The sequence below is a fragment of the Poecilia mexicana genome, unplaced genomic scaffold (genome assembly GCF_051168715.1).
Source record: "Poecilia mexicana isolate PSO_F unplaced genomic scaffold, ASM5116871v1 scaffold_22, whole genome shotgun sequence".
In the NCBI taxonomy this organism is placed as follows: Eukaryota; Metazoa; Chordata; class Actinopteri; order Cyprinodontiformes; family Poeciliidae; genus Poecilia; species Poecilia mexicana.
The window spans coordinates 17,239,523-17,256,881 of NW_028263391.1; the positions used below are offsets into that span (position 1 = coordinate 17,239,523).

At 37.1% G+C, this 17,359-nt stretch overlaps 1 protein-coding gene across 1 annotated transcript in view; it reads right to left on the reverse strand.

The window, feature by feature from the left end:
* Positions 1–1,987: 1,987 nt before the first annotated feature.
* fsip1 (fibrous sheath interacting protein 1) overlaps positions 1,988–17,359 on the reverse strand; it is a 32,208-nt gene continuing 16,836 nt past the window's right edge. Inside the window, exons 9-10 of the mRNA XM_015008258.2 lie at positions 9,894–10,046; positions 1,988–2,791 (exon numbers count right to left, since the gene is read on the reverse strand). Coding sequence (XP_014863744.2) covers positions 2,675–2,791; positions 9,894–10,046 — 270 coding nt within the window. The 3' untranslated portion in view covers positions 1,988–2,674. The remainder of the gene's footprint in view (positions 2,792–9,893; positions 10,047–17,359) is intronic.

Below are 17,359 nucleotides of genomic sequence, written 5' to 3' on the forward strand. Positions count from 1 at the left end.
TCTAGTCATCTTTATTCTTTATTAACAGTCACTGGTAAAGAAGCAGTTTATTCAAAGAATCCTGTGATCAAACGAATTAATTTGAAGATAAGTGGAAGAGAAAACTGTGGGCGGAAAAAATGCATAAACAAATGCTTTTTCCTTCCACTTGATTTTTGATTTACATGACTGGATAAAATGCAGTGTCAACACACACCTTCTTCATTATTAACCTTCTGTGACTGTTTTTATTAGCTGTAAGCCACAATAATCGAAATTACCAAAAAAGACACACGCTAAAAGGAAAACTTAAATACACCAATCTATGTGTTAAAAGAAAAGCTTCACATTTCTTTCAAGGTTGTGTTCATCCTTGTTGATTGTACTCTACCAATGTTGATTGTGTACTTCTCCTCTTCCCCATAATTTCTTCTTTCCACTTAACTTTCCATTTCTAATCTTGGATGAAACACGATGCGAGACAGCTTCTTTAACAGTGGCTGTAAAGTCACCAGTCTACCCTATGATTGTGTAGAATAGATGCTTCATGTAATAAGAAACATTTCTGCAGGGAATCTCAAAATGAAGTATGCCCCTCTCAAGCACCACGTTCCTTCACATCTCACACATTACACAAATATCTCTGAACACCTACAAACAAAAGCACCCATTCAATAATTTCTCATTGCAGCAACAAACTCTCAAACTTTTTAGGAGGGAACCTGATTCTTTGTCTCTGCATATAAGTTGGAATTCCATCAACTAAATGGGAATTCACCACAACGCTCCACCAACATCTCAACTGCAAGCAGACGTCCAACAGCTACTTTAAGTCTATCACAGGAAGTTATCTAAACCCCAGACAGTCTCAGTTTGCTGTGTGCCTCTCTTTACATTAGTAGTGACCTCATTCTTGCCGTAGTGAGCTCACTGGGTTTCCATTACCAACAATGAGCAGTATACAGTTTGTACTATTCTGGAAACTTATTGTGTGGATTACATACAGAGAGCATAACGGAGGGGAAAAATATATACACATAAGATGGAATAAAGACAGAGTGTAAGGGTCTGTTTAGAGTCCCTAGCAGATAGTTTAGCACTGGCATCTCAATATGACTGAACTTGTTCATTTTGTTAATGTTTTAGGTCAAGTGGAATTCCTGCCATTGCAATGGGGTCAGAGTGTGTTTGAGAGGTGAGGAGTCGGAGTGTGTTTGAGAGGTGGGGAGTGAGATGAACATGTCTCTAGGTGTTTGAGTGGCAGAATGAGAGAAATACAAAGCCTCCAGGCACATATCAGGCAGGTGCAGAGAGAGAAAAATAATAATAATAATAATAATAATAATAACTCCTATCAATGGCTTTAAAAACTACAGCACAAGCACCATTGAAAATGCTGCTGTATTTTAACAAAGGAGTGGATTTAGATTAAAATAAAGCTCCTTTGGGGTCCATTTTCTCAAACTGTTATTAATCCAAGACCTTTACCAAGATCATAAGTAGATGCAGGAATGGTTGGCATGCTTTCAGCTGAACTGGAAAAGCCCATCACCCTCATGAAGCCCAAATCAACCCCGTTCCATAAACAATAAAACTACAACCATAGACATAAATAATTCAACAATTTGTTTTATTGCATATAACAGTTTTAAAAGTTTACCCAGCAGACTATCGGTCAAATGCCCTTTACATCATACCACTTCACCATTACGTACACACTTACCGAAATTGTGGATAATTCCTGCAGGGTGTTCGAAACTCTTACGATGTACTAGAATGTAACATTCCTCAAGATTGTTTATCTTTCACAGGATTTCTACGCTGAAATTGTGTTGGAAGCATATTTTTGCCCAGGCTGTTGCATGAATGAGTTTGGTAGCCAAATTGTGCATAGGCCGAATACCTGAAGTAAGATGTTTTTAATACTGAATATACCTATGACATTATTCTAGGCATAGCCCTGGTATCATGTTAAGCAATGATTAAGAAGAAGGAGGAAGAGAATGTATAAGTCTCAGAGAGTTTATTTTATAATTAAATGATAGAGGCAGGACAGGTCATAAAAAAAAACAACTTCCAGTTTCAGAGCCTCTGTGTGATCAGATCATTGTGAAAAAAAGACTCTATACAGACTCTGTACATAACTATCCCCCTCACACTGATAATAAGCTAAAGGAAGCATTTTCAGTGATCAGCTGGTGCAGGTGCAGAAACCTCAAATTTACACATAAATCCCATGGATTGTAAAGTCACATCTTTGTGTGAATGTGATACCTGTGTTGCTAAGCGCTGATATAACATGGCCAAGGACAGGAACACTGGAAAAACCTAAAGAGGCGACATGACTGTGTTCATGAAGTGGTTCTTCAAATTAGCCATGATCCAGTTTGTGTGGAGCTCCATCTAATCACTAGTTAATGGCAGCAATGTTATCATTTACTGATACTTAGGTTGATACAAAGAGTGCCTCAGCAACTGTTTCCTTGAGGAGAACATAAATTGTAGCAATGGACTGCAATTCAACCACATGTGGAACAGAAGAACGCCATTAGAGTGAAAAAAAAATGCTTATCAACCTTTATAAATATTTGTATTTCCATTCATTTGTAATAGTTTACGAATGAGTTCATTGTGGAAAATAAAAGCAAGGTGATGTGCTTTGGAGGCAGTAATTCACATGGAAAAGATGGATGTTTTAAGGTCCTGATGGCGCTGTTTTGTTCCTCGGATAGACCTGGCTCCAACTCTCTGTCCTCTCACATTCATCCAGCAGACAAAGCAACTGCTCCTCAGTCAGGTCTGCTGACTTATTCTGCAATAAAAAAATAAAAAATGAAAACATACATAAATCAAAAACATGTGTTAGTTTAAATCCAAAGTGCTACTTCAGTGTGTATGTGAAAGCAAACACAGTGTTGCATCTGAAAATGTCCCAAGATCCACATCTTGTGAGTCCAAAGGAACAAAGCTCAAAAGTGAAGACAGAATAATTCCCTGGCTAAACTCACAATATTCTCCAACATCCTGACCTAATTTTTCCTCAGAACAGTTTTTGCCGGACTCCAAATGGACAAATGAAAATAATGTCTTGCATCAGTCAATGACCCGACAGAAGACTGGCACAAACTGATGTGGTTCTGCTGTCCCATGTGCTTAGTTGGAAGGTGTTTGGAGGGGAAAAAAACACTTTTACTTGGATGCAAGTACTGTTTTTTTAAAGATAAGTCTGACTCCTCACATGCTGCCTGCTTTGGACTGAATGTGAGAACAAGGCCGGAAGCCAACTTTCTTAAATTTGATTCAGAGGAAGATCTGAAGTTGTTCTCGGGGCTAATGTGTCATCTGGCAGCTGCCATTCGTGTACTAAAGTTTCTCGCTGTGAACACGTGCAACTCCTGAATTTACCTGGACATGAGTCCTCACAGACGGTTCCCGTCTCCTGGTGTGACAGCACTGATCTTTGTTTTAACAGCTGTAAAAAGCCTCAGTCAATTTGTCTCAATAATATCAACTAAGTATCTTTCTTAGGATGAGAGTTATGACTGAAACATATCCAGAGAAGCAGAATGTTAAAATCTTTGAATGGCAATCATCATCATTCTCTCAGCACGTTTGCTTGTGTTTCCAGCTATCATCCAACACTGAACAGAATGTCCCTGGCTTTAAAGTAAGGATGTCCTCACCCACTTCTTTTTGTAAAGCTCAAAGGCACTGATTAGGACGGGGGTGGAGGTAGGGGGGTGAGGGGGTCATATCGTTTTTAGGTCAGCAGAACATGGACGGTAATGTGTTTCAAAAGTATTTCACTGGAATGTAATTTGAACATTTAAAATTAATATCAGGAGAGTAGAATTAGATCTTTTTTGTTTTAAAACAATTATGTACAGATGCATAACTTTTCTCCCATCTTCAGTAACATATGACACCTAACTGATTTTTCCCCCATTTTTGCCTCATTCTACTGTGTAACTTAAGGCAAAAAAAATAAATAAAAATAAAAATCACATTCCTGTATCTCATCTAACCCTTTTAGTTGGAACTAACAGTGAGCATCCATCATTTGTCATCCAGACCACCCTGTGAATCTCTCCAGCTCTTTATCAAAGACCAGTTACTGAGAGATGTACATCACTTGGACAAAACAATCCAAACAGTGGTGAGTTGAAAGATGTAAATTGTGATCCGGCCTTATGATGACTCTCCAGTTACAAAGATGAACAATATGATCATAAATCAAAAGCTCAAGCATAGACAGTTGTTCTTTGGCATGAATGTTTTATAACCAGGATGTGTCTCTGAAGACCCATATGCAAAGGTACCATATTGCAGACACATTAATGTAGAGTTTTCTCAGAGACATTTCACAAACATCTACCCAACACCACAATGTCAGCAGTGATCAAAATTAACAAACCACAACTTAAATCATCAACGGATTCGGACCAAAGTAAATTTATTGTCGTGGTGAAAACGCCCTAAAGAATCTTCAAAAGCATCACACCATGCCCTGATCTAAACAAATGTAAGCTAAGATGGGAAACAAAGTCATTGACATCGTTTAATCTGGAAATAGTTGCAAGGTCATTACAAAGGCCTTGGGACTCCAGAGAACCACATTAAAGTCACAAATGGAGAAAACATGAAACAGTGGAAGGAGTGGTTCGTGTACAAAAATTATTCCAGGAGAACATTAAGCACGGAACAACTCAAGCACTTTAAAACTCACTTGCATTAGTTAAGGTCAGTGTATAATTCAACAGGAGAAATTGGGCGAAATTGTTATGGTTTTCAAAATGCCATACATTTATCAACAAGGGCATTGCTTATGTTGGAGAGAGATTTTTGGAAAATTATTTTGTGGAATAACGAGTGGAACTTTTGGGTAACTGTGTGTCACTTTATATAATTTCAGAAGAATAATACTACCAGTTAAACTGGTGGTGGAAGTGTGACTGTCTGGGACTGGAATCCTACATCAGGGCATATGACTTGATGGGACCAAGATGTCTGTTCTCTAACAAAACACGCGATAGAGAAAAGGGTAAAAAAGGCATGGTCCAGTGAAGGTGTGGACCTAAATCCAACTGAGATACTGTGACATGACCTTAAGCAGACCTTTCTTGTCAGAAAACCCTGCATTCCTCCAGAGCTAAGTAAAACAGTCATTGCCAGTTATCAGAAACGATAGATGGCAGATAATTGGTTTAAAGGGCAATTACTTTTTCACAAAATTCCAGATTAGCTTAGATTGAACGTTTAACTTTATAACATCTTTTTATAAGTGATTTTAGTAATGTGAAGCAGTTTCCTGAAGTCTTTCTGAAAGAAAACTGGGAGATGTTATATTTGGCCCAGAAACAGTAGATGACTGCTCACCTCTGTTCACAAGAGGTGGAAAATGTGAAGAGGAACTGGCTGGCGGTACAGATAAAGAGTTACTTTTTTACCTCTTACTCTGTCTGTTTCCTCTTCATGTTGATGATCACTTATTTCACCATGACAACTACGCAACACGGAGTTAGGATCAGTTCAATAGGTCTGTCAACGTTTAAGGACCGTATTGGGAAAAGCAGAATCATTAAAAAAATGTTCAACTGTTTTGTCTTTTAGTTTGAAAACATATTTATATGTTCATTCCAGTGTCATCTGCCTTTTAACAAAAAAACAATCCAACTTGAAAATAATGTAAAAATCATATTTTAGAAATGCTGGGGAAAGTTGCATCCCGGTCTGACAGCCCCCACTATCAAACTGACGCCATCAGGCACATACTCAAGCTGATTCGAGACAATATCATCTCCAACGCGGTACCATTCATCATCTTGACACCGTGACCTACATCCTAATGCACACTGTTCTTGATCTCCTCTCAAAAGATTCCAGGGTCCAAAAATCCCAGCATGGAAAGCACCTGAACAGTTTTGACTTGGCGTTCCCATGTTTCCCCCCTTTAATGTGATTATAAATTATAAACCATGACATATTTTTGAAGACAAAATCTGCTTGATAGTCACGCACTCCCTTGAGTAAAATGATTTACTTATAGTGTTGTAGCAATCTTTTCACTGGAGAATGCACTGCAAGCTTATTTTGTAAATAATCTTAAAGGACTGGACTGAATAGAAGCCTTCTTGCATTAGAGGACGGCTGGCTTTCAGACCCCTGTCTGATAAAGCTGAGGTATGTCACTGAAGTAAGATCTTAAAAGTGGAACAACCCACACTTGTGTTGAACTGGTGCTGCATCACATGCGTGTGTGTGTGTGTGTGTGTGTGTGTGTGTGCGTGTGCGTGTGTGTGTGTGGTGTAGCTGACTGAGCTGTGCAGAGCTGGTGGTCCTCTTCCAGGCAAACAGCTAAAAGTCAGAACAGTCCTGTCTTTGTTAAATTAATCTTCTCTTAGTAAACTGAGCCAAAACAGTGTGATCAAGTTTCATTTTATTTTATTTTTTTACAGATAGGTCAATAAGATGATTTTGAGTACATTAAATATTTTTTTAATGTCTCTGGGTATCCAACTGCACCTTGAAAGAATTGCTTGCTAGATTCTGGGTGATATTGGTTTAAATAACACTTAGAGTAGCTTTACTGACAAAGATGAAGGTGCAGGTCTGATTAAAATAAGACTGCCCTGCCAGAACTTCCTTAGTTTATGGTAAAATATGGAGATTCCTTCCTTTTGTAGATGATACAGGAATGCAGCCACATGAGTTTGCAGGAAGAACAGAACCATAAGAGCTTTCAATGTATTTTCATCAGTTAAAACTGGTTATGTTGAATAATCCTTACCTTGTACTTCTAAACATATTTTGCCACATCAATGTATAATTTTACTCCCCCCCCCCAGAAATCGTTCAACAAAAACAAGAGAACAATGAAAACCAAAAGGTGATGAGACAGATTATTCTCTTGGCTCCAAGTTGATGTTCACTGGAAAAAGAATCATCTGGACAATTCAACAGCCAATTGTTGAATTGGCTGTTGAATAGTCTAGCTGACTATCCTCAGCTAGACTGGCTATCACTGGGTGCAGAAGTTGTTACTGTGTGAAGAAAATTCAAAGTTTGCAGAGTCAAGCTTTCTGAAATGAAACCATATTCTATGTAAATGTTGGCACCCTGTAGGAAATATATGTATGATACATGCAAACAATATCAACTGCTACTATAAAAGCCAAAGAAAATTTCAAAAATATAAACAGTCCAAATTCTGAAAAATTAAGTGTACCTTACATTTAATAAAACAGAAATGTTGCCTTAGGGAAAATATCTCATATCAAAGTACTTCTTAAAACGGCAGACCGTAGTGCTGTGAGGTTGTGTAAAAATAAGTCTTTTTTGGTACAGGCTCCAAAAAAAAAACTAAAACAAAACAAAAAAACTGCCATTAAAACCATATAAAAATCTTATATAACAGGTAGAGTCAGTATTCAGTAGTAAAATACAGTAAGGCAGCGGTAGAGTTATGGATGTTATACAAATCAACTTTACGAGAACCCTGCAGCTGCGTGAGGCTGCTTTAAGAATGCCCTCCCAGACAAATTCTGAACTAATAAATCTTTTCACAGCCTCAAAACAAGTCCGCTGGCACTAAGAATACACGCTGTCAGTGAACAGTTCATCCCCAAGTCACTCACTGGGTTCAGGCAATTAGTGAGTGACTCACAGCTGAATGTAAAGAGTGTGCTGCAGGACCAGTAGCTGGCAGACTGGTGGTTTTGATGCATCGTGACAACCATGAAACAACTGTTTACTCAAATGAAGTGTCAGCATGTTAGCTAGAAATTCCATTTGTTGTTCCTTATTTAAGCCAGGAATAATTCCTGGCTGCACGATATAACGTCTTTTGATGAAAGGGTGTGGCAGCCACTTATGTATGTGACCACCAAACTAACTGTGTGCCTCTTTAATGCTTAAATTAGACATACATGCATCTGTTCATCTGTGAATTAAGCCAGTGTTATTCAGCAAACAGTGTTTTTAATAATTATTCAGGCACCTTCAATTTGATCACATGATAGTTACAAACTTAAACTAACAGTATGATTTTATGTGGAAACCTGACACCATGTGTTGCATTATTTTGACGTAGAAGGAAAATGATACATGGTTTACAAATATGAAAAGCTTCAAACTTGCATGTGCATTCAGTCACCCCAAGTCAATACTTATCGCGTTTTAAGATATGTCTCTACCAACTTTGGATATCTCGACATTAAATATTTAGCCCATTCTTTTCAACATATCTCAAACTTAGTCAGATAAAATGCAAAGTCTGTGAATATAGACATTTCAGATCCCCTATAAGTTCTGAACTCTGATTAAGCCATTTGGCATGACAAATTTCTCCATTTTGAGCTTCCAAAACATCTGCCTGTACTTTTTAGGGACCTGATTAAAGATGACCCTACCCACAACTTGAAGTCTTTTACAGCCTCTAATCATTTTCTTTTTTTCAGGATTCCCCTGTATTTAGCTCCATAAATCTTTCCAGCAGCTTTGCCAACAGCATAACTTTGCCATCAACATGTTTCGTCGTGGGTTGGTGCATTCAAAGTGAAAATAGAAAGTTAAATTTTCTGACAAAGCAAAGCACTTTCTTCTCAGTGTCTGTCATCTCTGTTGTAATAATCTTCATGCACATCACTGTTTTGCTCCAAACTGCAGTACCCTCTGTTCAATACAAAATGATCTCATGGTTGACGATTAGACACTTTGATTTGGTAATGCTGGACTTTCTGGCTCTGTTTATGCCATTTCTCTGTAGATCTGCATCTATGCTATGCTCATTACTCATTATTTATGCAGGATTCACTAAAAAATGCTCTAGGATATTTTGCCCTGGTTTTTGATATCACTACAACCTTATTTCTGACCTGTCTGATGTGTTCTTTGGTCTTAATTAGGCTCTTTATCTACTAATAAGGTCAAACAAACCTCTGAGGTCTTTAAAGTACTAATGAGATAATAGTGACGATAATGGTACAAGTTTGTCGGTGGGTTGTCGGTTTGATCCCCGGTCCATCTGCCTCTGTTGTTATGACCTTGGGCAACACACTTCTTTTGAATACAAAAAAAGTGCAAATCAGCAGTTTTTCTGCAACTATTTTGGAGTTATGTTACACAGAAAAATCCATGAACAGATAATTCAGTGAACAATGAACTGCAAATAGGCCAGGCCCACTGTATCATTTTCCTTTAACGTCACAATCGTGTGATTTTTTTTTTATTTGCAACATAAAATGCCAATTAATTAAAGTTTTATTTTTGCAATGTGGTCTGAAAAAGTTCAAGGGGTGTGGATACTTTTGTAAGGCACTGCACAGAGATGAAGCCCAATGACACAATCAAACTACTAAATTTATGCCCAGTGTTTTCTTCTCCTCCTCTACGCACCAGATTCAATGTTCCAAATGCCAGTGCAAGCAGAAATCAGTTTTAGTATCCACCTTTGTTCTTGGAACATTCTTGGTTTGTGTCTTTAGCTACAGAGTTTGGAGAAAAGACCTCTGGTTGTAACTCTGCAGGCAGCTGTAAAAACCAGACAGAGTTTAAATGTTTCTAGGGGGAACACTGTAGGGAAGACACTGAACCTCAACAAAGAATGCTAAAGAAACAATGAAACAGTGGGGAAATGAGGCATTCAGAAGAGAACATGCACGCCTTTTATTGTGGCTACGAGAAACCTGAGTCTATGGAGTTCGGGAATGAATACAAATGTGATTCCCTCGTCCCCTCAAACCAGAACAACAAAGAACGAGCTATGTGTATGTGCTTGTACTAATTTGTCACAGGTGTACCTACGAGCACAGAGTGGTAAAAATCCACAACAAAAGCACTGTTCAGACAGAAGTGATAGAATATACACAAGCATCTATGTGTTTGTGTGTAAGTGATTGAGGCTACTTTGAGCTCACCGTCATCTCCTGGCCAACACCCAGCATCTCCAGCTGCCGCTGGATCTCTTGAAGCCGCGTCTCCAGTTCTCTCCTCTCCTTTATATCCTGCAGGACCTTCTCTCCTGGCTGCCGGTCCCAATCCTGCTTCCAACCGACCTTGGAGCCAAGGCCCTTGATACACAACAGACACAATTAGTTCTCACAAGGAAGAAACACCTCATCTCACATGGGTGCACTTTGAGTGCACTCAACTAACAGTGGGCAGTTTGAGCAGTTAAATGGGCATAAAGCTGTGTAATAGTTCACCACATTGAGTTCATGTGAAATTTTTCCATTTCTCCATGATTCCTAAAGATGTTGGGATTGATTTAAACCAAAGTTTAACAGCTTTCAAGAGAGACCTTGGAGCAGAACCCCACATTCATAAACAAACTAAGAAAGTTCAGTTAAAGCCCACTTAGGATTGAAGATAAATCACAGATTTATGAGAATAAGGTCAGCAGTTAACCGCAAGCAGCATCCAAAGCAAGCTTTGAAAATAGGTCAGAACGAAATAAAAGAATCCCACATGGAGCACAATCAACTGACAGATTTTAACAGAAAAATGTGACTTTATGACTACCACACCATGGATATTTTTCTTTGCCACGAACTTTAGTCATCAGATCAAACTCAGTCAAACAGACTCGGCAGGCTTACAGGGGAACAAAACACCGATTCCCTGCCAATAATGTCAGCAAATGCTAGTAGATGCTGCGAAGAAAAACTAAATGATTCCAGAGAAATGAATGAATGTTTGCCAAATAACCATCTATTCTGAAATTTCTAATTACCTAATTTTGGAAAAATGTGACCCACTTGCCATTGCATGGGACATAATGTGAGTCAACTGAGTCCATTTAAATTACAGTTGAGCCAACGTTCGAGTGAAAGTTAGAGGTTAGCTAACTGTAAGCATGAAAGTTTGATAAAAGGGGAAAGACAAAGATTGTCAACACTCAAATTGGATATTTTAAGTTTGTACAGAATAACACAATGATGGCTACAGATGAGAAAAATGAAAGAAACTTTGATCTGTAATCGAACACAGACTGCACACTGAAATTTCAAAGAATGTCTCAAGAATAAATAATGTAACCACATTTTTTAAGAAATAAAAAAAAATGAGTAGCTGTGTTGGCTTATTTGAATTAGTCAATAAAAGTAAGCATTTTTAACATTTTTGTGTTAATGTTTAGTATTTTTTTAAGTTGCTTTAACCTAATTGTTTTAGGCACTTAATTTTTTTTGAGTAAATAGCCTATATCTAAAAAATTATTTGGTTTCCTCAAATTTCTACTGTTTAACATATCAGGCTCTACATTATAAACACAACTTATTCGTACAATAGAAGATATCCATAATGAAAGAAAATCTGACAGTGGGATTAAAATATTTTTTGAACTTAATGCTAATTGTGAATAATACAATTTAAAGAGACCTTTGCTGGTTCAATTTATCTCATAAATAGCTTTAAAATATATTGGAGTAGAATACAAATGGTTCCCACAAATTAAACTGGTTTCAAATTAAATTTGCTGTTTTGATATTGACATGTTTTGTTGACGTATCTACTGACCTGAGCAGAGCCTATAAAGCCGTAAAGCTTCATATTAAAAGAACAATGGTGACACAATTTATTCCAAATACATTCTTTCCTTCAAACAAAAATAAAATATTGACTAAATGTATTCCAAAAATAAATGAATGTTCTTTCATGTTTAATTTGCTCAATAAAGATATGGATTGCTAACTTTATTGATGCAAGCAATAACAACTCATGGAATTACTCATTTTAAAAATGTTACATGTTTTTCTGTTTTCCATTAATTGATTAACTGATTCCCCTCAAATCACTTGTTTTAAATTAAACTTATTAAGTTTTATAGTGTAATTTTGGGCTAAGTTTATTTTTTATGAAAAGAAAAAGAAAATCTGGGTGGAGGACAAAAACTAATAAATTGTGCGTGATGGACAACAAATGTACTTATAAACAACTCAATTAATTTGAACAGCCAGACATTTGTTTCTGTTTTATTGCACATGCTCATGTCAGAGCTGCTTATTTGTACTAAATGGCTCTTTGATTCCCAGTAGCATTTCATACGTATACAAAAATACAGAACTACGATATAAAAGAGGGCAGAGACAGCAGGCTTGCTAAGCTAACCAAGCAAATATGATAACTTAGGACTCTCTCTTCCACGCATGCTCACTTTTGGCTTTAGAAATTCCCAGGAGACAACCAATGCTTAAGGCCTCACAAAAAAAAAATCAACAGATGATGTACTGCGGTTCTACTTTGTCTGACATTCAGTGTTTCTTTAATAGTCCAGAAGCTCTGATCGCTACTAAACAACACACTGGAAGCAAGTGTGGGTTATAGAGTGTTATAGACTATAATTTTGGGTCATATTTTGACCTAAAAATAAAAAATATATAATAGCGGAAGAGAGGTGAAGAAAACAAATAAATTGTTGAGCTTGAGGATTCTGCAAACCACAGGATGGTTCTGGAGTGTCAGATCAGCGCCGTGTGGTTAAAAATCTCTATCTGCCTCGGTTAGTCTAGATGGCAGGCAGACGTGTGCATGATCTAATAATGACGAAATTGATGGATAATTCATTGAATGTTGACATCTCAATAAGAGCTTGCCTATGACATAATGGTAGGTTACTGAAGATGCCGGCATCCTGCGGACTTTACAGATTTAACTGCAGAAAGTCTAAATACGCTATGACATATTTATGATGGGATGTAGTCCTAGTTAAACCCAGAGTGGACGGGGAGTTTAGCAAAGTATTTAGAGTAGACTGAATGTTGTTGCCCAAGTTATAATGCAAAATAGACAATCCAACTCAGTCACCTCGTGCACTTACGTAAATCAGTTTTGGACAACGTTGAGGCACCAACGTGATAAAAAAATATCCAAATCTTAAAAACAAAAATTTTCCTAAAAAAAAAAGCAAAAAAAAAAAAAAAAACTGTGTGTGGCCTCATCTAGAGGTGGCCTCTGTCTTCCATCCTGGAAATAATGACAGTTTCTATCCTTGGAGTCTCTTTAAGTGGTCGTTCCTGGACCCTTTTGGGAAAGTCTCACTCATCCTAGATGGCACAAGCCAGGACCACAACAGGATCAGACTCATGTTATGCACCAGAGTGAGAAATACAGGGTTTCCAATGAGGAAAAATAAAAATTAAAGTCTAGCTTTACCACCATCCTCCCACCACTAAATGCATGTTCCTAAAAAGGCTCAAATCTCTGCAAGAGAAAGTTTATTTAATTTGGAAAGAAGCGCTGCCCTACCTCTCACAAAATATAAGCTGGAAACATAAAGAGAGTCTGCAATATTTAATGATAATAAAGCCAGCAGTTGGTCTTTATGACTCTGCCATATATTTTTGGCAAAGTTAGCACATAATAAAGTCCAAAAATAGTACTTAAAAATCCTGACTAATCGGCCTTATGATTTCTGCACAGCAACAATCTTGAAGGAAATGAAAGCAGCCGAGGCAGAAAATTGAGAAATTTAGACATGCAAATAATCACTATAAATATTAAATTAAATATTTTCAGTTTGAAAAACAAGAGTGGTTTGAACATATTTTAAAAAGTAGCGTTTGCTTTTCTCGACATGAAATTGTAGTAATGATTCACTGCTCGTCAAAAACAAATAATTCTGTTTCTACACCTGAACAGTCTCCAACAATTGTTCTGCTATATTATAGTAGTGTTTTTGGCTGTTGTCCTAGAATACGTAAAAACTTAAAATGAGGGTAAGACTCAGTAAGTTTAGCACAGCAGGGAGATACACAAATCAAATATATTGACTTAGAAAATTAAAAGAACTGATGTTCACAAAAGTTTAAGAAGTGATACAAACCTTCTTAAGCATTTGATAATATATTGCACACAATTTATTCACCATTTATGCCAACAGGTCTTCATAGGCAGGTCAAAAAGTTGAAAGAAGTCTGGTATGACTGTCACTCTGAGATCCCATCTATACTAATCAAGCATGCAGTTACAGAATGCTTGCAAATGCTACTCAATGTAGCAACAAACTTCAAAGTATTTTATTTGGATTTTACATGAAAACAGAACAGTGCATGCTTGTGAAGCTGTGTGAAAATTATATATGGTTTACATTTCTTACAAATAAAAAGCTGGGGGGAAAAAATAGTGCATCTGTATAAAGGTTGGACAGACTGTACCAATCGCTCTGACCTTGTACTGCAGCCAGTACAAGGTCAGGTTTTCATCCAGAAGTGCCAAATATTTAGCTCCATCTATCTTGCATGGCCACCTTGACTCTTTGATTAATGCACTCTTTGCCTTGCCTGTCAGCTTAAGTGTACAGCCATGTGTTGCTAAGTTTACAATTGTGCCATATTATTTTCATTTTTGGATGGTAGACTGAACATTTCTCTGTAGATGTTCAAAAGCCTATGATGAGGATGAGGATATGCAAAATATCCTCATCAACAACAATAAAGGCTTGAAAACATCAGTTTATGAGCAACAATGCGTTTCATTTAGTGAATCTAAATAAATCCACTTTTCAATATTTAATGAATGAGACTACGTATATATCACTTAAGTAAAGACATAGAAATGTGTTGTTCTGATGTTGACAAATTTCCCAAAGCATGTTTGAGCTTCACGATATATTGGTAATATATTGTCATTGCAATTTAAGTATGTGCAATTGCTGAAACTGAACAGACTATTTGGAGTGCAATAATTGTTGACTAATACATTCCAAGTGGTATGAACTTGCATTTTAAATGGTAATGTAACATTTAGGCAGTTGGAAATAGTTTTCACAGAAGTAGGTGCTCACAACAAACACAAATGACATTCCCCAAAATGCTAAAAATCAGAGTACTGGAACCACCAATCAGAAAGAGAGGAAAGAAAAAAGGACGTTTTCACAAATTTTGATATGAATATCTCCCATTATTATCATCATTAAAAGATTTACTAATATTGTGCAGTCCTATAACACATGAGGCATACACACAAGCGTTTATTAATCCCAGTGTATCCTGTGTTTCATGTGTTGACCTAAAATGGAGACAAAACATTCCACATCGATTTTGTCAGTGGGCTTCAGGGTGAAACAGCTGCAGCATTTGATACATCAGCCACTGATGTCCAAAGTGACAAAACTCCAAATGCATCACTTCGAATCAGCCCCAAAACAAATCTCAGAACTCTAAAGCTCAGCAGAGAAATCAACTAATTATGAGTAGCGTATAATATCATTTTTGAATTCTTTTTCAGTGGTGAGAGCCACTAAGATTGATTGTCTGGCGTTTCTTTCTCTCTCCAATGTGGACTGCATCTGTGGTGTGTCTGGCCAAAACTACAGCTGGGTATTCTGATGCAGATCTGTGTCAGATGCACAAAGAATTTGTTTATGTCGTCTTGTATAAGTGCATCCTACAACAATATGTGTATTTTTATTCTGCAAGAGCAATTACTGACTCATGTATTTTAGATGGCCAGAGGGACAGCCAGAGCAACTTTATGTGCTTGTTAACACATTCAATACAAGTTAAATAGGAGCAGCTTGCTCCAATGAAACCAATCGAACTAAAGTTAACTTTCAAGTTATAAATGCTACTGCCTGTGTTAAATTAATCAAATTAGGTTAAGGTGTTGAGTTCTTCATATTTTATGGCTGGGTAAGCTACTCATCAAAACAAACGTCATGAGTTTCTTCAGAGTATTTCATGCAAAAAAAAAAAAAAAAAAAAAAAAAAATTAATGACAGGAAAAAATTCTGTCTGGATATTTGCTTGGAAAACATTTCGGTGAGGTGGAATCCAGCCAATGTTTTCAACAATTTTTTTTTACTGTGCAGCAACCACAAATTGGCTCGCTGACCCTGTCTTTGGGGGCCTTTGTTTTATGAACAATATCTGTTGATCGCATTAAGTTCCCCATCATGAAAAAGCAAGCAGTAAGGAAAGTGTGTTTTTGTTTTGCTCTGATTTTCCGTCTCTTAGCTGATTCATTGCAGGTCAATGGAGTCTCTTGCAAAGTATTCATGTGCACCTTTTGCCACGTTCCAACCACAACCTCCATGTACTTCACTGGGACTTCATGTGACAGAACAACAGCAAAAAGACCAAGAAGTACATAACTGACAAGCAAAAAAACAAAAAAAAAGAGCATTTTTATTTATAAACAAACACAAATATGAAAAGTGTGTCAGTATTCACCCTCCTTTTTCTAAGTTTTCCCCACAAAAAAAAAAAAAATGATGGCGTAAGATTGCATCGGGAAATAAAAAAAGGCCCCTTGTTTAATGTTTGTTTGAGAACATTATTGAATAAACATGATCATAACTACAAAATAACATAGTAGATAAATTTGTGGAGAACTTCAAAGCAGGATTAGATTATAAAACAATACACAAAGCTTTGGACGTCTCAAGGAGTCCAAAAATTGAAACAATATGGTGTACAATTGCACAACAATTAAGGCATGGGTATCTATCCAAACCGTCTCTTGGGGAAGTAGAAAGATTTTTTTCTTCTACCAACTAATCCATTAGTTGTGCCGTCTTCAAATATGAATGTTGTAGACTGTAAAGTAAAACAGTTTTTAAAAGAGGTGATGAGAAGCCACATTTGCAGCTTGCAACAAGTAATGCGGGGAACACAGCACACATGGGAAGGATAATGTTGTCCGGAAATGAGAGTAAAACTGAAGTTTTTGGCTGAAATCTCCAAAAACATTCTCCATAAGTTTTCTCCATAGAAACACATTTGTTATAAGAAAACACCCTAATCTCACTGTCAACCATGGCGGTGGAACAATCAGGCTGTGGGGATGATGTTCTTTAGCAACAATGAAAAAAAACAACAACATAAAAATAAAAAATAGTTGGTCAGAGCTGATGAGAAGATGGGAAGGGAAACATTGGGAAAGGAAAAAGCAACTTCAGACTGGACCTTTCCCCTGGACTGCAACCTTAAATATACAAGTCAGGGTATGTGCTTGAGTGGATGAGAAAAAAAAATAATCTGTGACTTCACTGGAAAACTGCTGATTACAGACATTCTATTCAATTTCTCTAAGGCTGAGTTGTTTGTAAACAAAAAATAGGAATAAAGTTCAGTCTATGTATGCAAAACTGGCAGAGGCATGCTCAAAGACTTGCAGATGTAGCTGTCGGGATGGTGACCAACATTGACTTAGGGGGTTGAAATCAAATGGGAACCACAGTTCTTTTAGATTTGTTTTCCTTTCACTTCATAACTATGAACAACTTTCAGTTAGTCTATCCCATAAAATCCCATCATAATACATGGAAATGTGTGGTTCCAAAGTGACAAACGGTCACAAGGCTATTGAAACTTGTGTAAAGCAACCAAAGCCACTGTAAGAGCTGATCTATTTTCAACGCCTACAGCAAGGAAGAGAAGGCATA